Below are 23,462 nucleotides of genomic sequence, written 5' to 3'. Positions count from 1 at the left end.
TTACAATTAATGAGAAGGCTAAGAGCAAGCACTACCTACAATCATTTGTCTGCAAAGAGCAGAGATACATCAGCCGTGAATTTATTTCCTGCTTCTCTGCTTATGCTAGCAAAGCTTTTAAGAATATTAGTGTGAGCCTCTGGAATGCTGGGTCATACTCCTTCTTTACAAGAAAATCCCATTTTATGGCACTATTGGTTTTAAATATCTGGGTGCTTTGGATTCCAAGTGGGTAAACACTGCAGCTGTGCTTAATCTGTGCACATGCAATCTTGTATTGTTTGAGTGCTCTCTTGTGGTGAAACAAGGTCTATTGCTGAGTATTACAAACTAATTCAAGTGTGTGTATTTCTCATTCAGAGTTCTGTTGATTGTTGACTCTTTCGTTTTAGAAACACTGGTTATTATAGGCAGAGCTGTCTAGCTGAGTGTCTGCTTATGAATGATTAGGCAGCGCTTCTAAGCAGAGCTTGCTCAGCTATGTACAGTCATACCTTGGAAGTTAAACAGAATCCGTTCCGGAAGTCCACTTGACTTCCAAAATGTTTGGGAACCAACGTGCAGCTTCTGATTGGCTACAGGAAGCTCCTGCAGCCAATTGGAAGCCGTGTTGGATGTTTGGCTTCTGAAAATCTTTTGGAAACCGGAACACTAGCTACTGGGTTTTGATCGTTCGGGAGCCAAGGCGTTTGAGATCCAAGGTACGACTGTATATATTTGATGCTTGCATAGCATGGTGAGCTGAGCCAGAAATGTCTGCCCCATGCACACCTGTAAGAAATTATAAAATTAGAAAGATATGGTGTCAACATGGATTGGCAGATATTTTCCTCACAGAGCAAACTGGGTGTGTTCTATACTGTGGTGGGTACGAGATGCACTGTGTGAGGCAGAGGCAGGAAGTCCATGATTTCCCCTGCAGCAAACACAGCCTGCATCTTTAACCTCTTGAGTGGATGACCACATGTTGCATATAGGAAGCACAGGTGTGTCTGTTGACTGAAGATTTATAGCTTCTGCAGGTGGGGCGGAGGGCCCCAAAATAAATCAGGGCCCCCACACACGTAATAAGAGGTTTGACTTCAGAGTGTCAACAGGTGAAGCTCTCCCCGTAATTGTCTTTCCAAATGACAAAAGGCTTTAAGCAGGTCATATTTCTACCTGCATACAGACGCGAAAACCAGGGTCTTCCCCTAATGCCCACCCTGTTCCATGAAAAAAACACAAGCTTCATGAACTGCAAACCAAATGCATTATTTTCATCAACTGATCTTAGGCTTACAATACTGCATTTGGTGCAAGACTGGGCTTAGTAATTCTGGGTGTTGTTTGCGGGGAAGGTAGTCAGCCTTTCGATTTAGAGTAGTTAAGGTCCAGGTGCCCATGCTTGGATAAATTTAAGACTAAATGGTTAAAAAGCAAGCAGTTGTCACGATCCAAGGGACGTCCTCAGGGACAGGGGATCCACTAACTGATGATATAAGCCTCCACCAAAGCACCCATGCCACCACCGAGGGCAGGGTTGCAGGTGCAAGGGAAGCTGTTTGGATTCAGAGCACTGGAAGAAGCCTTTTGGACCCAGACTGCATCCTCCAGCCTCCTCAGGCTCTCTCCTAGGGAGTTCCCAACAGGGAACTTCTTAGCACACCCGATCTCAGCAGAGTTCCCTGTCGGCATTGCTCAGCTGATGGGAACTAGCCGGGAGCCCTGCTTGCAAAGGAACAAATCAGAAGCTCCCTTTAAGCTGTCAGCTGTTCCTTTATAACAAAGTCCATACCTGATCCACATCAGACATAGCAGGTATGAGGCAGGTGAGCACCATTTGTAGGATACAGCGTTGCAGGCCAAATGGGAGCCAGGTCCCCCACTCCTGCACTCCTGTTTCTCAACTCCACAGTAACGCTGATCTAACCATACACATTTCTCCCGATTTCCATTTCTTCCAGTTGATGATTCCTGCTTCGACCATGCTGGTGTTCTTTCCAGAACCGGCTGTTGCCTACCTTTCGGCTGGTGTTTCAGGGATTAGCATCGCAGCCTCTTTGCTGTTGCCATGGTAGGACAGTCTTATAGGTGTGTGTGCATATGTGTACCAGGTACAAAATCAACTGTTATCGGCATTTAAAAGGAAATATCTGTTACACAGTAGGATGTGCGGCACATCAGACTTTGTAGTATCTGTAAGGTATACTACCTGTGCCCTGTATCAGGGCACTAAGAAAAAGAGCAGTGTATCACAGTAGACTTTTGACTCGCCCAAACTCACAGGCCAGCTCTTTTTCGCCTGCACGCAGTGAAAGCAGCTTCCTAAGCAGAAGTTAAAAGCCACTTTTCATGCTATTTTCCCCCTAGCATAGATAAGAGATTGAGTGTGGAAATATGCAAAAGGGGATGTGAGAAGAGTTGCACAAATGTCTTGTTTCTCTCTTTAACCCTCACCTTAGGAGAAGCAGCCTCTGCCATATTAATACTTCCTTGAAATGTTAGGCATCACTAAGAAGGACTTAAACTTACATTTATTCATCTCCTATAGAGAGCACAGCCAGGCACCTTAAGATGGCTATTGCATTTGTAAAAAGGTTTATGGGAACATAATAATAAACGTACAACATAATTTGTATTGGTTGAGAGCAGATCAAAGAGCTGTTCAAACAGAGGAATGAATTTTCTTGAGAGTCGCACTGGTGTTTTCAGCCAGTACAATACCCGCAGATGCTTTGAAAATCTGCTATCTTGTTAGGAGCATAGATATTTGGGATCTCTCTCGCTATGTCTCTCTCGTAATGGCTTGAGAGGTTTTACAAAGGTCTCTTACTGTAACTCATTACAGAAGTCCTCCTGGGGAATATGCTACACTCATTCAGTTTTATTCTCTGTTGTTCTAGACATCACTAACCTATCAGCAGAAGTAATTAAATTTGATGTTAATCAAGAGTGCAGTCCCAGCCTCCCTCCCTCATGCTTATTCCAGAATAGCAAACCTCTGCCAGTGTTAAGTTTCTGTCCATTAACCTGCGAGATCATTAATTGCTTCAGGATTCCTACCTGACCTGACCTAATTAGTTTGTAAACCCTCCATGTTTTACATAAGTGGTATAATATTTATTAATTGTGCCACAAAAGATGAAAATGTCTTTCTTTTAAAGTACTGTATGCTGCTCATTAAAATGTCACATCTTTTCCCAGAAATATCTAATGGATGTGTAATTATTTTCATTGGTTGGTTAAAGGTCCATGTTGCCTGATGTAGTCGACTACTTTCGGGTGCAGAATCCTAATTCAGTAGGACATGAAACCATCTTTTATGCTTCATATACCTTTTTTCATAAGATGTCAGCTGGGATTGGACTAGGAATTTCTGCAGCTAGTCTGAAGTGAGTAAAACACGCACACACGCACGCACACACATGGTTGCTCCAGACATAGATATAGGACCACATTATAAATATCCATGTGTCAGTATCTGGGTTCTTTTAGGTACATAGGAACCCAGGGCATGGTAAACTAATGTGGGGTTTGTTCAGTTAAACTCTCAGTATCACTTATAGTTCAAGGCTCTTATTACCACTAGAACCAGCATCCACGCCCAGGAGTATCAGTAAGCAGGAAGTGGTGAATCTCTGAGTATCAAACCTAATGAGAGCCAGTCAAGTGAGGTGGCTAAAGGGTCAAACTAGGTCGGAGGAGCATCCAAGTTAAAATCCTCACCATGAGGTTTGCTGGGCAAAAAGAAAAACAAACAAATACAAAAAAGAGAGGTTCTCTAGATGACCTTAGGCGAGTCTCGATTTCTCAGATTGCAAACCTGCCATGTTGTAAAAATAGGCAGCAGGAGACCCTCGAATGACATTCCGAGTGGAATCTAAATGTGTAAATTAATATTTGTTTACCTGATACAAAAAACCATTTTGAAATCCAAAGCCAGCCCTGCTTAGTTTTCAACCTACTTGGAATATACAAGCTGTGGATTGTGGCTCTTTCCTAATGAGGGTTAAAAACAACAACACTCATTTAACAGCTTGGAAGCAGTGTGTGGAGACAAATTCCTACATGTCAAATTATATTTATTTCATAAAATCTATATGCTGCTCGATTGTAGAAAACCTCAAAGCAGTTCACATGTACAAATTGTTGTTGGGGGTGTTGTGTGAACCTGCACAGATGTACAATTCCACTTTCCATGGCTAGTATGATGAGTCTCACCTTTCCCTACTGACCTTGAAAGTGGGGAAAGGGGTTGGGTATCATCCCCACAGTTATACTGGGCTTATGAAGCACAAACTACAAGCCTCAGTCCTCTTTATCAAATGGATCCGCTCCCAAGTGTGTAGGAATCGTTCCAACAGTGATGTTGTGCCCCAGAGCTGGTCAGAGGCCTCCAGAAGCTCTGTGTAACTGCAAAGGTGATTCCTTACACCTTCCTTATACCCAGGCTTAGAGAGGGAGGAGGGAAATAGGACTGTCCTTAATCCTGCACTGTGTTTTTCCGAGATGCAGTTTGAAGTTGGGTAAAGACTCTGCTCTTTTTGGTTGCTACCACAGCCATCTGAAGTTTGTGGACCCCTGTGCATTTATATTGCAAATTTCATCAGAGCTCCACTGAACTGCCTGAATGTGCATTTTGATGTGAAATAGGAAGTGCATCAGTTAAAAAGTCACAAAATCCAGCTAGTGTTTGAGTGAATAGCAAAGACTCCACATGCAATTTTTAGTGCAAGACAATTTAAAATTAAGTCTTGCCTCAATGCAGTGAACATGCTCTACTCCTGCTTTAGTGTCTGCAGACAGGGAACTTATAGTTCACAGAATTTCTAGCAGATAATGAATTCTACTGCATTCTGCTTGCTTAAAAATGTCAAAAAAGTTTCATAGGATACAAAGGTTAATAAATACATGTCCTTGTACAGGGTGAAATAAATTAATTCCACAATGTGAAACTGGTTTGCCGAAGATTTCGGCTACAGAATGTAGTTAATAATTGGCTCATTGCTTCAGTCTTGACCACAGCGAGAGGTAAAAACGTGACTGTTTCATCTGTAAGCCCCTACCTTCTTCATTACTCAGATCTGGCATCAGCAAGAAAAAAAATCTCCAAGGAAGCTGAGATGATATCAAGGAGCCAGTGAAACCCCAGGGAAAAAAATTATGGGGAAGGCTCTACATTGTGGGTGGGAGAGGTTACACACACACACACACACACACACACACACACACTAGTAGTATGAAGATACGACTGTAACATCTGTATTTATTTTTTAAATAGTCTTGCAGGCTTCAAATCAGGAGTGTGCAAACAGTCTCACAGTGTTGTTATCATGCTGAAAGTCTTGGTTGGAGCAGTCCCATCTATTCTCGTGCCATTAGGCTTGTTTATACTCATTTTCTATCCAATCAATGAAGAAACTCGAAAGGAAACAAAACATGCCCTTGAAAGACGAAGGTAAGTATGTACCTACAACAGATTCTCTTAGTGCTCACTATGGAAGAGATAGGCAATTCCAAAACAAACACCTTGTATTATGCTGCATACAGAGAACCCCTTTACTGACCTAGAAAACAAAGTCTTTTACTTTGAAAATCATACTGCATTGCTTGACTACCAGCATTTTCTGGCTTCATTTCAGCAGAGGCTCTATAGGCTTTCTATATGGTATGATGTAATGCCCTGCTATTGCATTTTTGCATTGTTAATAATGTCAGTGCAAAGCTGCAAAGGAAAGTGATTTTTGTTGACTGCCCCTTCACCCTGCACTTCTCAGGGCCACCTCCTACAGTGTTCTGGAGGGTCCATCAACACTCTAAAGCAGCCGTAGGGGAGAGGCCCCACCGGGCCAAAAGCATTCCCCACCTCTGAGCTACAAGCTGCCACTTCAAATACTACTAAGGGGCAGGACCATGTAACCACCCTGAAAGTTACAAAAGCATGGAAGAATAGTTGCCAGGTTCCCAATGCCTCAGGAACAATTTCAGATGATGCATAACTGAAACGAAACACTTCAAAAAGGCTGGGTCCAGGGGATGCAGGTGGCGCTGTGGTCTAAACCACTGAGCCTCTTGAACTTGCCATTTGGTAGGTCAGCAATTCGAATCCATGTGACAGAGTGAGCTCCTGTTGCTCTGTCCCAGCTTCTGCCAACCTAACAGTTTGAAAGCACACCAGTACAAGTAGGTAAATAGGTACCACTGTGGCAGGAAGGTAAACAGTGTTTCTGTGCGCTCTGGCACTTGTCACAGTGTTCCATTGTACCAGAAGCGGTTTAGTCATGCTGGCCACATGACCCGGAAAGCTGTCTGTGGGCAAATGCCAGCTTCCTTAGCCTGAAAAGTGAGATGAGCATCGCATCCCATAGTCACCTTTGATTGGACTTAACCATCCAGGAGTCCTTTACCTTTTACCTTTATTAGATGTCATTGTCTTAGCACCTATGTTACAACGTCAACCACAGAAACCACATTTCTTCATGTGTGGTTCTTTTGCATTTTTTCAAACAGGCGTCGTTCAAGCATTCTCTGTAAGAATGAAGAAATCACTCCTCTTTGAAAGCCGGAATAGCTTGTGGTAACGAAAACCTAACCAGGCAGCAGTGCTTTGTGGGATAAAAGGCTGTTCCTTATTCCACCGAAGCTTTATTTCACAGATGATACACATATCTATTTATCAAGGCTAAATGAATTCAGAACACATTGTAACTTGGAGCATAGTTTGGAGAGGAATGCTTAGAACCTGTATGTATAGAACACTGGGGAAACTGCTTGCTGCTCGTTCCACTGATCTACAGCTATACTGAGGATTGGAAAACAAGCTGCCTTCTAAGCATCACCCGACAGTCTGTCTCCAAGGATGGGTAGTCCTCAAAATTTCAACTAAGAGGTCATGTTATCCATGCCTACGCAGACTCTCTGTTCGTCAAACAATCCCCTTTGATAATTTGTTATAAATAACCGATGACAGCAAAAATAAAAATGGGGGGAATCTTCTTTTCTTCATCAACCCTTCAAAGTGTCGGCATGTTTTCATGATTTTGAAATGTAATGTTTTGCACCTTCTACTTATCTAAATCAAGACTTTTTTTATAGACACTTGGTTATGTCCCATGAAAAGTGGCTCTGTGCAAAAACATATTGACAAATAGAAAGGCTTGCTTTTCATGTGCTTTTTAAATTCAAGCCCATATTTAAACTATCAAATTAAGGCTGTGACAAAGCAAGAGCATCTGTAATCCAGCACGATGCTCCAAAAGAAAAGAGCAAAACCTTTGTGTCTTTGCTCCTGTAAAATGTTGGAGATTTGCTATTCTAAGTGAACAGCTAGCTCCGTGATTATTTACCTGGAGATAATAATATTGAGTGTGGCTCTTCAAAATCAAGGGTTCAAACAATTGCCACTCCGTTGCATTACTACTTTTGGCATTTCTTGGTATGACAGTGTGCACAAGAGGGTTGGAGGTAGTTTATTTAAAAAATAGCTAATCAGGTGAAAACCATATTTTTTCCAGGTACTGTATTATTGGGAGAACCCTTTTGATTGCTACATTCTGAAAGTCAAGACTTTCAGAGGTTATTGCACCAAATAGTTGCCACCCTTCAGGAGTACCACACGGTCCACCACTGATTTTGTAGTCAGATGTTCATGTGGAGGTTCTGTTGTTGTTGTTTTGAACTGGCACCTTCATATTGGAGTCACAATTTGGGTAATTTCTATGGTGCTTTTCTGAGCTCCTAGGACTCTAATTGCAGCAGAGGTGCATACAGTCTTCAGATGGAGGCACCAGTTCCTATTAATAGCATCTGCAAATGAACACCACCTGCTCATGAGCTCCGCGGCAGATTCCACAGAAGTTTCCAGATAATGTAAATAATTATCCGTTCAGGTGCCAAATGCTTGGGACAGGAGTGATTAGTCAGTGTTGTGTCTGCCTGTGCACACAGAATATTGGCATTCTCTTTCACAATGTGCTAAGTTATTGTTTCCCAATGTCACACTGTAACTGCCATCCAGTGCTATTTCACTCATTTCTCCCAGGTCATGTTTTGATCCTGTGTTGAGAGTACAGATTAATGAAACTTGAAGCCAGTCCATACACAGAAAGAGATACAAAAACAGAGCACACAGCTACATGTGTTGTCTTCCTCTGCTTGCAAGTAAATTGACTCTCCAGGTAGGTTCTTAGTGAGCTAAAAATATCCAATGCAGCATGTAGCATTGCTAGGAAATCTAAGCGGGGGGCAGATTATATGGTACATGGCAGGCTTTGTGACCAGTGTTGGCTGGATATGATGAAGTATAAAACTCCCATTATCACACTTAGCTGTCGGCAGAGAAATTGCGCTATTTTTACAGTGAAGAGCAGGTTCTCTCAGTCTGACCTGGTACATGTTGGATTTTTAATGGCTAGAGTGTATAGCTGAATATATTTAGAAATGGAGCATGTATTTTGTTAATGAACTGTAGTGTTCGTAAGTTTATGTTTAAAAGCTTTCACAGGGTTGGGGAAAATTCTGAACACTTAGAACGGGCGCATTTAAGTTATTTTGGAGCACAACCCATTTGAAGCAGATAATCAGCTGGGCCCAATGAATGAGTAGATTTGAGGATTTAAATGTTAAAAGTATGCTATTTGGCATTGCTTGCCGTGATACCTCACAACAAAGCAAAAAAGTTGCTTTTGTATCTAATCCTGAAGCCTAATGTATCTGGGAGTTGTCAAGCTATATATGAGCTGAATGAGGTGGTGGAAACTAAACGCTTCTTCCATTACATAGTGGATATTAAGCCTACAAAATACAAGACTAGGCCACTGTATTGTTTAAGGGTCTCAAAGATGACACAGTAACCCAAGGAATTTTAATCTTTTTGCTGCCAAGAAAGCTTGTCCTCCTTTACAGTCTCTGTGCAGCCACAAGGGATGTCGGAGAATTCTGGCAGAAGCTGAAGAGGAAATCAACATCATGTTTGCTTATCTGTCCCATGTCCCGAACGGTATGTCACTGTTGATGGTTTGTCTTCAACCAATGTGTATTTGATTATATTCCCCCCTGTTTGCATTATGTTTGCTTTGCATTAAAATGAATGGGATGGAATAACAATGACAAAGTAATTTATGCCAGAAATCACATAGGTTCTGTATTTTTGCTGCAGCGGACAGCAAGATGAGTAACGTTTTTGGTGCAAGGCAAGCTGCAGTGGATGCCACAAATACAAGATACAACAGAAAACGATGCCTTAATACATCCCTAGCAGCCACATTACCAGTTTTAAACCTGTGAAAACCCTTTTGGAACTGAAAGCACGCCTAGTATGCGTTCAACACTCCCCTGTAGGTGAACATTGCAAGGGAAGATAAATTACTGAACTGCCTTTCAGGCACTTTTTTTTAAACCTTTAAACCTTCACATGCCTGCTGTTTCCAGGAAGTCTTCTAATTGTGGGACTTTTGTGGTTGAGCTGAGAGTTTGTTTGGACCCTGGGTGAGAACCCAAAGGCTGAAGGGTGTGTCAGAAGGAAAATGAATTGATACTGCTTTATAGATATATTCACAACTTTGTATTTTGTAACATTTTTATATGTAATTATGTATTTTTGTAATATTTTAAGTTGTTGCTTCAAATTTTTGTACACCGCTTAGAGAAAAGTCTAATCTATTAGGCAGTATAGAAATTAAATAATCAATTAAATCATCTCAAACTGCTGATAGACCTGCAAATGCCACAGAGGATAGTTTTGACAATTACTATTAGAATAGAACATGCCGTATTCCAGAACGAAAACATGCTGTTCAGCTGACTAGCATAGGAGAGATAGCAGCTGCTGCTTTTTGGAGAAGCTGAATCAGTTTATTAAAAAATATTTTGGTATATGTAAGATAATAGTTAGCAGTGCAATGAAAATGTATAATGGCAATATTAGCTGTCAGGTGATTTTAACAGTTTCTCCATTATTATTTTAACATCTTATTTTAACCAGGATTTTATAAAAATGGATTAGGGTTTTTAATATGTTTTATATGCCCCTTTCCCATTCTTCTTTCTTGAAACATCCACCAACCTACTCACCTGTAAGGTCTAAACAGCATTGCAAAGCAGCAAAACATCATGTTTGAGATCTCCAGTTCCCAAATATTAACTCTGCCCCTCACCTCCTAGGGTATGTGATATCACTTTAGAATACCCAGCAATCAGTCTCCATAGCTGTTATGAATTAAACAAATCTACTTTTTATTATAGCTTAGAATTGTTCTTCTTCGATACATGCATACTCTTTGACATTTTGAAGGAAGACTTCAGTTGAGATACATTAAGGTTAGATGCAGTTACTCTTATCATGATTCTAATTAGTGACTAGTTCTGTAAGTGGATTTAAATAATCACTTGTTCAAGTGCATAGGAATTTCCAGGCACTGGTAAAATACAAATACATTAGTATAACAATACAGAAACTGTAGCAGGAGGAGTGTGTTATATGGCACAGCAATAAATATGAGCCAGTTTTGATTTCCGCTTCTAGAATCATAAATACCACCAGTAACATAGTTTTCAGTGTGTTCATGCCACTGAGATGTCTCCTGAGTAAATTCTAATGACAAAACCCCCTGAAGACCAATGCTCTGGATAAAATTTGACTTTTGTGTTTAGTAGAGAAACATAATTGGTGAGGAAATCTGAAAATATAAATTTGTTAATAAATAGGGTTGTTGCTGTACACTGCCCTGGCAATTTATACTTTTTATAAATAAATAAATAAATAAAATAAGAGACTGAATAAACATGTGGATGTAATCTACAGAACTATACCAGGATCCATTACTAAAATAACCTGAAGTTTGCAGAGCTGTAAATTATATTTTAAAAAAGACCGACAAGGTAAGATGTACAAAATGGTGAAACACCATTGGAGTGTAAAAGCAGGGAACCCTCCCCCCCATGAAAATGCAACTTTTAATTATGGGCAGTAAAAACTTTATTTGGTTATGAAGCCGTACTGGTTTGGCCTGAAGAACTGCTCTGTACCAGACACTGAGAAGAATGTTCTCCCATTACTTCCATAGAACTGTTATCACGATCCAAGCTTTGGGAGGAAATCTTCCTGTATCCACCACCTGTGGAACTGATAGTTTTCAGTGTTTTGGAAGAATCAGTGCTGCTATCGTTACAGCTGGCAATATCACTAGAGCGGGCATCCCTTATGACTATCTCCTGCAGGGCATCAAATGTTAATGGAATAAAACCTTCGTTGTCTGAAGTGAGCACAATCCAGGACAAACCTGTTGAAGACATTAGATACATACAATTTTTCAAGAGCATAATAGAAAAACAGTGATCTTTGTTACACTGTTTGCAATATAAAATGACAGTAGCTGGCTGGCTGGCCTAAATTCAGAATTTAGCTTAACGGTATCAGACTCAACAGTTATGTATTATGCAATACACTTCTAGCCATAGGTGCCAACTCCCCGGGGCCCTGGGTGCCCGAGCACCCACAAAATTCCCCATGAAGGGCACCCACAGCCCTGGGCATCCATGGTCATGGGACCAAGCTGGAACTCCTGCTTCTAGCTAGCAATGTTAGATTAATTTTTACGTACACAGAAAGCAGCAAGAAATACATCTTGACATGACTTCCAAGTCACAGACAACTTTTAAAATGAGTGCATCAAAATGACACGGGCAATTCTTGGCTGGAAACATTTAATTCAGACAATTCTTGCAATTCAGATTCTACCTTGTACATTGAGAATGGTGGTATTTCAATACAGTGATTATACTCTCTGAATGGCTGGTACAAGTTAGTAAGACATGAACACTCCCAAGGGAAGGGATAGTACTAGCAAACCAAACAGAAATTGGGGGTGACCACTCCACTCTGACAGCCGTCCATGTCTTGGTTCAGCTTGTAGCCCAGTGAACAGAGAAGCATGCAGCACCTCAGTACTGGAGAATGAAGCAGCAACAAAGGTTGGATTCTATGCTTTAGCCTTTGTCAAGCAAGGCCACAGACCCCACTGTTCTGTAGCTTGGCTGCCAATGACTTCAGATGTTTCTTGCTGAGCAGCAGAAGCAAACTCCCATTTTTTTATTGTAGTCCTGATGGCACTACAATTTTGCGAAGTCTGAAAATGCAGTGCTGCAGATGCTCAAGAGTATTTTTCTCTAAAAAAAATCAGGGTAACCAAACTGCTTTTGGTTTGGGGTCCCCCCCCCCCGCCTTCTTCCAACACAGCAGGAATGTTGGAAGTAAAGAATGAAATGGTGGAGGGTGGGTGGGTGTGAAATGACTGTTAAGCCCAAGGTCCATATCTACCTAGCTGCACTATTCAGGGCCCTCCTCCCTTTCATCTCAGTTTCAGCCCATTGATACAGCAATGTTAGTGAGCTGCCTAAAGATTGTGGTGGGGTGTTCTTCCTGGAATGTGCATGGAAACACTGTGGAGATGATCTTAGCCTTGATAGAACTGAAAGCATTTGGCATGCCTCTGCTTTCCTAAAGCAGTTAAAAGCAGCCATTTCCCCCAACGCCATTCCAAAGTATTTATACCCCAGATGGCAGGGTATAAGTAAAGGTAAAAGGACCCCTGACCATTAGGTCCAGTCGTGGACGACTCTGGGGTTGCGACGATCATCTCATTTTATTGGCTGATGGAGCCGGCGTACAGCTTCCAGGTCATGTGGCCAGCATGACTAAGCCGCTTCTGGCAAACCAGAGCAGCGCACGGAAATGCTGTTTACCTTCCCGCCAGAGTGGTACCTATTTATCTACTTGCACTTTGACGTGCTTTCGAACTGCTAGGTTGGCAGGAGCAGGGACTGAGCAACGGGAGCTCACCCCGTTGTGGTGATTCGAACCACCGACCTTCTGATCAGCAAGCCCTAGGCTCTGTGGTTTAACCCACAGCGCCACCCGCATCCCTTAGGGTATAAATAATAATATATCATCATCATCATCATTATTAAAGAGGCATTTGGAGGCTTGCTTTTTTCAGGTCAGAGGCTTAAAAAGCAGGAGGTAAAATAGGGAAGGGGAGTAAAACCAGACAGTACATGCCAGCTTGAGTTGGGGTAGGGCATGGATAGAATAATACCAGCATCAGCAAAGCAGTTCAGGAGAAACAGGGAGGCACACTCGCAGACATGCAAGGGGGGCATTATTGTAAAAGATGTCAGGAAGGGCAGCAAACAGCTTTCCCAAACCACCTCTTCCTGAAAGCGCAATCAGGGCGAAAACTGGCAGGTCCAAATGATAGTTCTGCCAGCACCTCGTGAAGCAGCCTTTCCAAAGGAACTTGGTTCCAAACTGTAAAACTGTTCCTGGATTACAGGTGTAGTCACCTTTTAGCAGTCATGCAGTACTTCTCAAATTTTATATCGACATGGCGACGTCATTCACTACCCGTAATTTTAGGAACTGCTAGAAATGCAATTCTTACTGGCAGCTCCATTTGTCAGTTATGTAACACTATGCGGCAAGTGACATCATGAGAAGACTGAGGCTTTACAGTCATGTGAACTTTTAATCTTTCTGCTTAATGCTTTATCTGAACTCAACTTAAGGCCAATACCGCACAAGACTTTCAAAATATCTCTGCAGGCACAGTTAAACAAGCCAGTATATGTAACACATTGTAGACGTGTTAATAACCCACCCTGAAATTGTGCAAGGAAAATTAGGGCAAGTTGCAATTTGTAAGATTTACTTTCATAATTGAATAAGGGGAATCAATCTGAAAATCACTATTGATAGCAAGAATGCAACTGCCTATTTGAACGGAACGGTGGCAATTTTCTTAAATTATTCCAAATGCCATTTGGGAGTTCTTGCAGCAGCTTGCAACAAATGAAGCATGCTGAAGCCACTGGGTATGGAATGGGGTGTTGCTAAATTGGGCACACTCTGTTTTTTTACTGGGCCTTGATAGTGCTGTTAACTTGTAAAATGTCTGCAATTAGGCAACTGCACTTGGGATGCCGAGTATAATTCTGGTCAAACACCTCAAAAAGGATACTGTAGAGCTGGAAAAGGGTAATCAAAATGAAATTCCCTATGAGGAAAAGCAGAGCTAATGCTCAGAAATATCTCTACACTTGCTACTGAAATACAGTGGACTCTCGGGTTGCAAACGTGATCCGTGCGGGATACACATTTGCAACCTGCAGCATTCGCAACCTGCAGTGGTGCGTCTGCGCACATACGGGTTGCGATTCGGCGCGTCTGCGCATGCGCAACTGCCGAAACCCGGAAGTAACCTGTTCCAGTACTTCCGGGTTTTGGCGCGTCCATAACCCGAAAAAACGCAACCTGAAGCGTCTGTAACCCAAGGTATAATTGTAAACATTACTCTAAAGCATAGGTGATATTGTGAGAAATGACACAGAAGATACAAGTTATGCAGAAGAAATCAGTATTCCTTCTCTGATTTCCCAAATGGTCTTCTAATAAGCACAAACCCTAGCTGAAAATAAAGGGCTCTGGCACCCTCGCCTCTTATAAACAAAAATGTAAAGCAACTTCCGTTTCTGAATTCTAAATTAGACCAAATATAACACACACAATAAAAGGCACAACTGTTTTCCCACTGGCACACTGCCTTCCTTCCAGATCAATCAAATATTTTCACTAAATACCATATTTCTGACAAACAGAACTTACCATGCTGCATTTCAACAAGAGTCAGGTTGAAAATCTGCTGAATTAGACTTAGACGAAGTTTGCCATCGCAGAGGATAACAGCTCGCTTCTCAGGTGTAACAGTTCCGGAACAATCCTTCTGTAAATTAACAACAAACTACTAGCGTGATCAAGACTTATTTCACCCCGTTCCCAGGCACCTTGCAACAAATCTGCATGTATCTAAATTTGCTGAATGTTCCAACTCAGCCTGTGCTGATCACCTGCTTGGCCCAGGAGCGGGGGAACTATAGCCAGGCCACCTCTTTGCTGATTTGCCCTTAACAGGTAATTAGCAGAAGCACTCAAATTGGACAGCACTTGCCAAAATCAAACTGATGCCCAGAGTCTGGGACTGCATTCAAGGATCTGCAGGCCAGTGCAACAGATATGCATTGTTTGTGCACACAAGAATTCCAAGCAGTCTCAACGGATGAATGCCCAGTGGAGAATTTCCAGAGGTCTCCTTCCCAGCTGTTGCTCTATGGATGTGGCTCTCCAGATTTGTTGCACTCCCAAACCTCATCAGCCCCAGGCAGAATAGCCAATTGCCAGGGATGATGGGAGTTGTAGTCCAGCAATGTCTGGAAGGCCACAGGCTCCCATCCCTAGATGCTCTTAGTGTCACACAGCTAATTTTGGACAGTAAAATAGTTTGCCTCCCTTCAGTGAGTTTGTCTTAGCCCATGCTGCTATACAAAAGTTGCTTCTCTCCAGAGATAGGAAGCAAGATTGCTAGTATTTTTAAGCATAGCTGGTAACAATAAAGCAGATGAATACATATACTTTTTGTTCGAAAGGTACCTGATAAGTGATGTTAACAAAAGAGGGAGCACGCGAAGATGGATATCCCAGCAGAGGTTTTTTCCCCGATTTCAAAAGCTCAGTTAGTTCAAAAAGCTGATGCTGCAATTCTGCAAACCTGCAGCACAGCCTTTCCAGATGCTTAGAGGTGTAAGAGGGTTCTTTTTCAATTTGCAGCAAGTTTGTTTTTGAGGAATTTGACATATCCGTAGAACTATGCACATGCTTGTTTGGTGAAATGGATACGTTTGACAATCCTGAAGAGGTTTCGATTCCTTGAAGAACAAGTGAACGATTTGTTGGTTCAGCATCCAAACATCCCAGAACTTGAGGGAAGTCCCTGGAAATCTTTTTCTCCTGGAAGTCAACTGCATTGGTCAGCATGCTTTGCTCATTAGCAGGGCTCTTAATTTCTTCTATGAGTTTTCTTCTGTTTCTAGGAGACTGGATCGCTGTGCAACTTGGCAGTACCAATCCATCACATAGTATATGAGGCTCTGAAGAATGAATTTCTATGCCTTCTTTTTTTACCGGTATGTTTGCAAAGCAAACCTGGGTAGTCCCCGAAAAGGCAGAAAAGTCTTCTTTGCACACAATTTCTTTGACCATCAAACGGAGAATGTACTTGTCCGAGCGTGACGATGGAAGAAAAGCCGGGTCTGTTAATTTCTGTTTTCCAACCAGTATCAGCAATAGCTTTTCTGTCAGGAAACACAATCCCTTTGGCCTTTCGCTTTTCTCCAGTTGAATTTGTTGAATGTTAGGCAAGTGAGATGAAGATAAAGAGTAAGCCAAAATTATATTACAAGTGTTGGATGCCACTGCCACAGTTTGAGTTTTAGAATCAAAAGTCATTATGTCTGGGACCAGAATCCCTGAGATGCTGACTTTTTTGGTAGCTGTCACTTTTCTTTCAAAAGTCACCAAGATCAGGTGTGAGGCATCTTGGCCGCTTCCTGTTAAGTAATCCTTAGTTCTTAGATGAAGGAGAGAATTGTTATCAGTCTGCTGCTTGCTTGCAGTAAGGTGGGTTAGATCCACCGACGAAGATGTAGAAGTTGCAATGGACCCAGGTTTTTCTTGGTCTGTTAACTTTTTCCCACTGTCTACAGAGAGCTCTTCTTTGCAGGCCGACGAGGAAGTTTGTGAGGGAACAGAGTTTCCGACAGCCTCAGATGGCATTTCAAACGAAATGCCTGCGTTTAAGCTACATATCTTATCTAGTGGAAGTTCGGTAGCAACCGCCACTTGAGAACCTAATGTCGCTTCGATTGCACAGATGTAGCCTCCCACGTCAAATATCGGGCAAAAAGAGCATGCATTCAAAGTTTTCTGTTCATCATCCCAAATATAGGAATGGAGGGCACTGCCTATCCCAACCACCAAGCGGTTGCCTTCCTCAGTCCAGCAAGCACAGTGGATGAGTGCACTGCTTTTAATATCTGCTTTTATTCTGGAGTTGTTGATCCGAACCGAGTGTAGCACAGAGGTGTCCCGCGTAGTAAGCACAGCCAAGATTTCCTTTTTCGGATGCCACACACAACCCTGAGGAAGGATGGGAAACAGCTCACCAATTTCGCTGATTTGATAAACCATCAGTTTGTTTCTTTCAGAAACACTGTAACATAGCTGCCACATGGTGATGTGTTTTTTATGCTGGATAGCAAGGAGTGCAGGGAGATCTGGGGCACAAGATGGAGCCCAGTAAAGTCCGTGAACGTGTTCAAACTGGCCAACAACATTCGAGTTGCCAAATTTAGGTTCTCCATTATACTGATACAACGAAGTCAGGATCACTTGCTTTCCATCAGTCCAAGCAATCCCATGCACAGGATGTATGGCCTGGTATAAGGCATTGAGGCCAGTTCTCAGCAATTTTCCTTTCCCCAACTCCATTTTTATGTTCTGAAGGAATACATCTATAAAGCAAGCAAACAAAAAACATTATTTGAAACATTTTTGCTGTTGCTAATTTGTCTTTATGCCATATAATGACGCAAATACGAAAGGTAAATTCCCAAGAACATTTTGAGGCTCACTGTCTAAAAAAGCATGCTGGATGAATCTCTGCCTTGATCCATCAAGGTTCCTTGTTTTCTTCTAGCATTCATCCTTTTTTAAAAAAAATCTTTAGTGATTTGAGACAATAAGCAAAAAGGGGAGTAAAGTATACAACTGAGGTTCATGTATCTTTTTTCCATAGAGTTTTTTAAATTTCATTTTACAATGTATATAATAAAAGAAAGAACAATGAATAAAAAGATGAAAAACAAAACTATAAAATAGGCACATGGAATGAGTATAGTTGCACATGGGTTAAAATAACAAAGTCCGAGATATAGGGGCCCATGTATCAGTAGGTATTATTTGCAATTTTTAAAAAGTATTTATATTATTTTGTTACAATACTGTAATAGACAATAGCAACTTTAACAAATGCTAGAATATTGATGTTCTTCTCACATTACCCATTTTTATCTCTAAGGATGCATACACACTATAGCTTTAAAGCCCATTTGAAACACATTCCTTCACTCAAAAGAATTATGGGTACTGCAGTTTATCCCTCAGAGGTACAAATCCCAGCAACTCTTGACAAAACTATGGTACCCATAATTCTTTGGGAGGGGGTGGGATGTGTTTTCTGACATCTATGTCAGACAGGTACTCTCACCACAGAGTCAGGATTGGCAGCAGCTCCCTGCCAAGTGTATGCTTTGTGTCAAACCCAAATCTGCCTTGCATAAGGCAAATATAAGAAGCTGGGGAGAGGAGGGGGAACTTTGTACTAAGTTTACCATCAGAGTGAAAAATAATCAGCCCTACTGCTTGGGGTACAGCTGCCTTCCCATTTCTTTTTTTCAAAAGTGTTTGTAGTGGCTGGGAGAAGTGTGCAACAGAAAAATATCTGGTAAAAGCCTAAAACCTTGACTATATAATGCAGATTGTGCCTTTCCTGCCATTGGCTTGGATTAGTTTCAATGCTCTGCATGTGTTCTGTATTCCCTGTACTATAGATAGGCTAAAGGTGAATAAATGAGTATCTACGGTAGAGAATTCAGAACACGTGCAGAGCATTCAAAATGATCCAAGCCAGTGATACGTCCCAACTCTGCCTTAGTGATCCCATCTGTGAAATAGGTATGTTTTTTAGTATGTCTTCTACATGCATGGTTGGCATCCGTCTGTCCTGGGAGACAACTGAGGAGCGATTACTTGACAATACACTCCACATATAACAAAGAGTCTCGGGGTACCTTATGAAGTAATAAATTGTGGCATAAACTCTTGTGGCCCAGAACCCGTTTTGTCAGCTATCAGGCAGCAAACTAAACTAGTGCTGCATGTGTGAGACTTGATGTATAGACCACAGCAGGGATGTCTGCACATAGTTCTTGCTTTATGCTTGTGACACAATTCCAGCTTGATTTGTTATGCTACTCTGCACTGGCCTTGGTATCATTGTTAAGTCTTTCAAAAACCCAGTTGCTTGGCGGCAGGTAACTTGTAAAGTGCATACAATAGCCAAACAAAAAAAATTTCCGAACAAAGCAAGCAAGGTGTTTTCTGTAGGCTCTGCCAGTCTTTGGGGAGTTCAGAATCATACAAGCATATATAATTGTTGGAACCCGCATGCCTGCTTCTTCACTAGTTCAGTTGGCAGAGTGTAAGACTCTTAAATCTCAGGGTTGCAGACTCAAGCAAAATGTGGACCAGATGGGGTCCCTTCCAATTTGACAATTTTTAATGCGCTTGGAGCAACCGCGGTCACGCTTAACTCTGCTTCATGAGAGCAGAAATCTCTCTTCCAGCGCGATAGCAGCCTAGTCAGGTAGAGCACGAGACCCTTCCTCTCAGGGTTGTGGGTTCGAGCCCCGAGTCGAAAGATTCCTGCACTGAAGGGGGTTGGACTAGATGACCCTCGGGGACCCCTTGCGACACTGAAATTCTACGATTTTATACAAACCGTATTGCGAAGGGCCCCCAAGGCCTAGACTGAGGACTGTTCTGTGACTCACAGCTCCAGTTGGTTTGGAGCGGGCTGCCGATAACCATAGCTGTCAACCTTCCCCTTTTTTGCGGGAAATTCCCTTATTCCAGTGTCGTTTCCCGCTGCTATCCCAGATTGTTAGATATTCCGTAGACTGTCCTCGGGACAGTTGAGCCTGCTGATCCCTTATTTTTGAGGCTTCCCGGGACAGGTGAGCCTGCTGATCCCTTATTTTTGAGGCTTCCCGGGACAGGTGAGGCTGCTGATTCCTTATTTTCGAGGCTCCCGAGGACAGTTGAGCCTGCTGATCCCTTATTTTCGAGGCTCCCCGGGACAGGTGAGGCTACTGATCCCTTATTTTCAAATCTGAAAGTTGACAGCTATGCCGATAACCCCAAGGTCGCAGGTTCGAGCCCCGTATGGGACCGGCGCTGCCTTATTCCTGCATTGCAGGGGGTTGGACTAGATGATCCTCAGGATCCCTTCCGATACCATGAAAGAACTGTCCGTGTGGATTTGCTTTTCTTTAAACTGAAGTTCAACGGGACTCAGCCCCAAGCAGGCGTATTGGACTGCGGCCTAAATCGTGCTACACACCCACCCACTATAAAACAGCAGCGCCTCGGGGTTTTTCCCTCGGGCCGTTGGCCCCGCCCCCTCCTCCTCCATCGCCCCCGCCTACCTGCCCGCCCCCGCCCCAGCCGCGGGAGGCTCTTACCTTATAAGGAAACGCGGTTCGGTCGCCAATCGGGATAACGACATCGGCCTCTTCTCGCACCCGCTCGGCGCTCTGTTCATTCCTGTTAGTTCGCGAGCGGAGGAGGAGGAGCTGCTCGGCTCCCGAGCCACCACAAGGGGCGCTGGCTGGCTTTCGGGAGGCCTTCGGTGGTGGCAGTAGGAGGAAAAAGGGGCGGGACCTTAAGCCGGGCGCCTCGCGTCAGCTCCCCTTGTCTACGCTCCTCAGTCGACGGCGCTCTACTTACCACCAACGGGTCTCTCTATGATCTAACAAACGCCCTCTCGCGACAAGGGAGCTGCTTTCCCCTCCCCCCCCTTTTTTTTTGAGGCCTCGCTCACGTGGCTTAAGCTTCTATGCGGTTGGGTGGCAGGCGGCGCGTGCGGTTCGTGAGGAGAATTTCTGACAGGGAGGCGGGGCCAGGAGACGCGCTGGTCCCGCCTCGTCCGCGGGGCTTCATTTGGCCGTTATGAGGCAACCTTCCACGGTTTGTTCATTAGGAGCTCGTAAGCTTCTCAATACATTTTATGTGGCTGACAATAAAAACAAGTGCTCTGTGTGTATACTCTGTGTGTATGCTGTGTGTATACTTACATACATGTAAAGGTAAAGGGACCCCTGACCATTAGGTCTATATACATATATTAGGTCTATATATATATATATATATATATATATATATATATATACACACACACACACACACACACACACACACACACATATATACATTAGGTCTATATATATACTGGCGTTTTCCCTCACAGGCGACCACGGCTTGAAAGCCTGCCTCAAACGCCCATTCGGCCACGAAGCGCGTCAGGCTGAGGTTGACCAAACGCACCAAACACCACCACCAAGAATGTCAGAAGCTATAATTCACCCCCTTCCAGAGCTACAGTTCCCAACATTTTAACACACCACAGTTCCCACGTTTCTGGGTCGGGGGACAAGTCCTGGGCTTTATATACACATGGGCGCAGGCCGCTAGTCTCCGTCCTAGCGCGTAAGGTTGCTGTGAGTATAACCCGACCTCTTCGTAGAAATAGGTTACATGTGTAGGTAGCTAGCTCTGCCTCTGAAACTCTCGTCCTGGTAAAAAACAACCGCTGAATTTAATAAACAAGTGTACAGCAAATAAGAAGACACACATGTGCAGTCCTTGGGTCTCTGGGAGGTCTTTAAATGGAGGCGCTCTGGGTGTTTTTCCTGTTTGTCTTGGCCCCTTTTTTGGTAAGCTATGAAGGTCTCCTCTCACCTTTTTGCCATTATTAAGAACGGGTTCAGATGAATTGACTTTCCCTGTGCGTTTATGAAACCCCGTGGTTTATTGCTGTCTGTGCTTTTTCAGTACCTCTGAGCTCTTTTCACACATGTAACCTTACTATATATGTTGTGTTACCTGGAACAAGGGGATAACAATCTGATGGTGAACATTTTATGTCATATTTGCTAGTCTTTAAGGGGCCGCAGGACTCTTGCTCTTGCGGCAAAAGACTAAACACATCTCTCCCTGTTTAGAAATTATTAGAAATAATATCAAATCAATGTCAGAATGAAACCCCCTGTCATTTTTGCTGTTTTGTGAAAAGGTGCAGCCTTCTCCCAAGGACTCTTGGAGGCTTGTGGTGGAGCAAAGACATGGTAGCGGAAGAAAGAACAATATTCCGAGCAAATATTGAATAAGTCACAATGAGGGAGAAGAGGTAAGACTTAGAATTACAGTTAGAGGAGAAAGGGCTAGTTTCTTCCCCTATATGTATCCCAAATTATATGGATGAACCATCACAGGTAATATACTGGATCATATTTTTAAAAGCAGCAATCCACTACTTAAGGAAATGAGTAAGTCCCTCCTTCCAAATAACAAGCATAATAACTCCATGGCATGAATTAGACACATTTAATAATCTGCATATTTGTAGATACATCTCTCGTGTTTATAAAAATATATATATTTGCTGGCACAGATGCAGCATAACTTCTTGAAAATTCTGTTTTAACTATGTAAATATATAATACAAGTAGAGAAAATATATATATGCTAGCGAATGTCACATTGCACAATATATGTAAAGTCTCTCATAAATTATGGCAGTTCGTTCATAATCAGGCTGGTAGTGCCACCTTTGCGCCTCATCTTCAGTAATTGAAAGCAAGCTGCCTTCATATCAAAAGTCCAAAAATAGAAGCTTTGGAAAAAATAATAATCTAAAGTTACTTCTTTTTAATTTCAAGATCCACAGAATTCTTGTTTTACAGTATAATGCTACAGGTAGAAAGAAATTGGTTGATTGCTTTTAGCTGTCCTTACTTTGGCCACAGAACTCTAGAAATGTTCTTCCAAGGGTTCAGACATTCTGTGGCAGCCTTCACAGCAACACAGAACTACAATTTCCAGTGTTCTGGGAAGGGAAGCTATGTCACTGAAATCAATTTAAGCTTGTAATGTAAGCATACCTTTGTACTGAACTCTGGAGAAAATATTTTTTTTTTATCTATTAGGACTTCAGTATAAATCGTCTTAGACTTTGAGCCACTGTAAACTTAGTTTAGACTAAGAGCCAAACTAGATGCAATATAAGAGAGATGATAATAGGATATTCCATTTTTTTCCTAATTAAAAGCAGTAAATCCCACCCTCGCCCCAGTTTGGACAGGGGCCATGGTGCTAGGAGAAGGGTTTTACTTTTTAATCCTTCTCCACACATCATTTTCCTAATTTAAATCACTCAAAGCGTTGATTTGTCTCATGTGGAAAAGCATACAAGTAACCAAGGAGATCTTCCATGTCACATTCAGTTTGGCTCATAGACAGAGTGGAAATATAGGCCAGTTAGTCTTACGTATGGGAGAAACTTGAAATGCTAGAATAACAACCGGAAGGGGATTCTCAGCAACAATTTATATTCTGCCATATGAGTTTCATCTTATGTGTAGACTGTATGAATGCGGTTGTCAGCAATAAAGAAAAGGTTTACAGAAACCATTATGCATTGTGTAAAAAATTAATTAATTAATTAACACTGTACAGTCTAATAATTGCTTCATAATTCAGTTTCATGTAGGAAAAAGGTAGAACACATACATTTTGTTATGTCATTTATAATAAATGCACGTGTCAATCTCACTGCATTTGTGGCAAAATAAACACATATGGACTGGATCTAGAGTTGCCTAGAGCAGAACTAACAGGCCAAAGGGGGAGGTTTTTTGCCAGTTCTCGTTTTCCTCTGCAGCCCAAATCGCCACCTGTATGTCAGAAGGTCTCA

The 23,462-nt window shown here is 42.4% G+C and overlaps 3 protein-coding genes across 10 annotated transcripts in view; 2 read left to right on the top strand and 1 right to left on the bottom strand.

Moving 5' to 3' along the window:
* Nucleotides 1–6,993, top strand: part of MFSD2B (MFSD2 lysolipid transporter B, sphingolipid) — a 30,758-nt gene extending 23,765 nt beyond the window's left edge. For 2 of the 3 annotated variants that reach the window (XM_053380858.1, XM_053380859.1), the window contains exons 11-14: nucleotides 1,947–2,056; nucleotides 3,231–3,374; nucleotides 5,264–5,440; nucleotides 6,493–6,993. In XM_053380858.1, the coding sequence (XP_053236833.1) occupies nucleotides 1,947–2,056; nucleotides 3,231–3,374; nucleotides 5,264–5,440; nucleotides 6,493–6,541 (480 nt within the window). In that variant the 3' untranslated portion in view covers nucleotides 6,542–6,993. Of the gene's footprint in view, nucleotides 1–1,946; nucleotides 2,057–3,230; nucleotides 3,375–4,907; nucleotides 5,193–5,263; nucleotides 5,441–6,492 lie in introns of those variants that run through there. The other variant, XM_053380860.1, reaches the window with a different exon arrangement.
* Nucleotides 6,994–10,950: 3,957 nt separating this feature from the next.
* On the bottom strand, nucleotides 10,951–20,486 carry LOC128410106 (WD repeat and coiled-coil-containing protein-like). Of its 2 annotated transcripts, none has more exons than XM_053380854.1 (4): nucleotides 20,173–20,486; nucleotides 15,464–17,382; nucleotides 14,642–14,759; nucleotides 10,951–11,261 (listed from the first exon to the last, which is right to left on the bottom strand). In XM_053380854.1, exons 2-4 carry the CDS (start codon nucleotides 17,357–17,359, stop codon nucleotides 10,966–10,968), a joined length of 2,310 nt encoding a protein of 769 aa, XP_053236829.1. In that variant the 5' UTR covers nucleotides 17,360–17,382; nucleotides 20,173–20,486; the 3' UTR covers nucleotides 10,951–10,965. The 2 variants fall into 2 exon arrangements, with proteins under 2 accessions (XP_053236829.1, XP_053236830.1); XM_053380855.1 differs by lacking the exon at nucleotides 20,173–20,486 and adding an exon at nucleotides 19,431–19,548.
* A 99-nt stretch (nucleotides 20,487–20,585) lies between these two features.
* FKBP1B (FKBP prolyl isomerase 1B) overlaps nucleotides 20,586–23,462 on the top strand; it is a 51,463-nt gene continuing 48,586 nt past the window's right edge. For 3 of the 5 annotated variants that reach the window (XM_053380870.1, XM_053380869.1, XM_053380865.1), the window contains exons 1-2: nucleotides 20,610–20,696; nucleotides 21,783–21,896. The gene's annotated coding sequence lies outside the window, so the exon portion shown is untranslated. Of the gene's footprint in view, nucleotides 20,697–21,094; nucleotides 21,208–21,782; nucleotides 21,897–23,462 lie in introns of those variants that run through there. The other 2 variants (XM_053380868.1, XM_053380867.1) reach the window with 2 other exon arrangements.

The sequence above is a fragment of the Podarcis raffonei genome, chromosome 3 (genome assembly GCF_027172205.1).
Source record: "Podarcis raffonei isolate rPodRaf1 chromosome 3, rPodRaf1.pri, whole genome shotgun sequence".
In the NCBI taxonomy this organism is placed as follows: Eukaryota; Metazoa; Chordata; class Lepidosauria; order Squamata; family Lacertidae; genus Podarcis; species Podarcis raffonei.
This window is presented reverse-complemented; position numbering and strand designations above follow the sequence as displayed.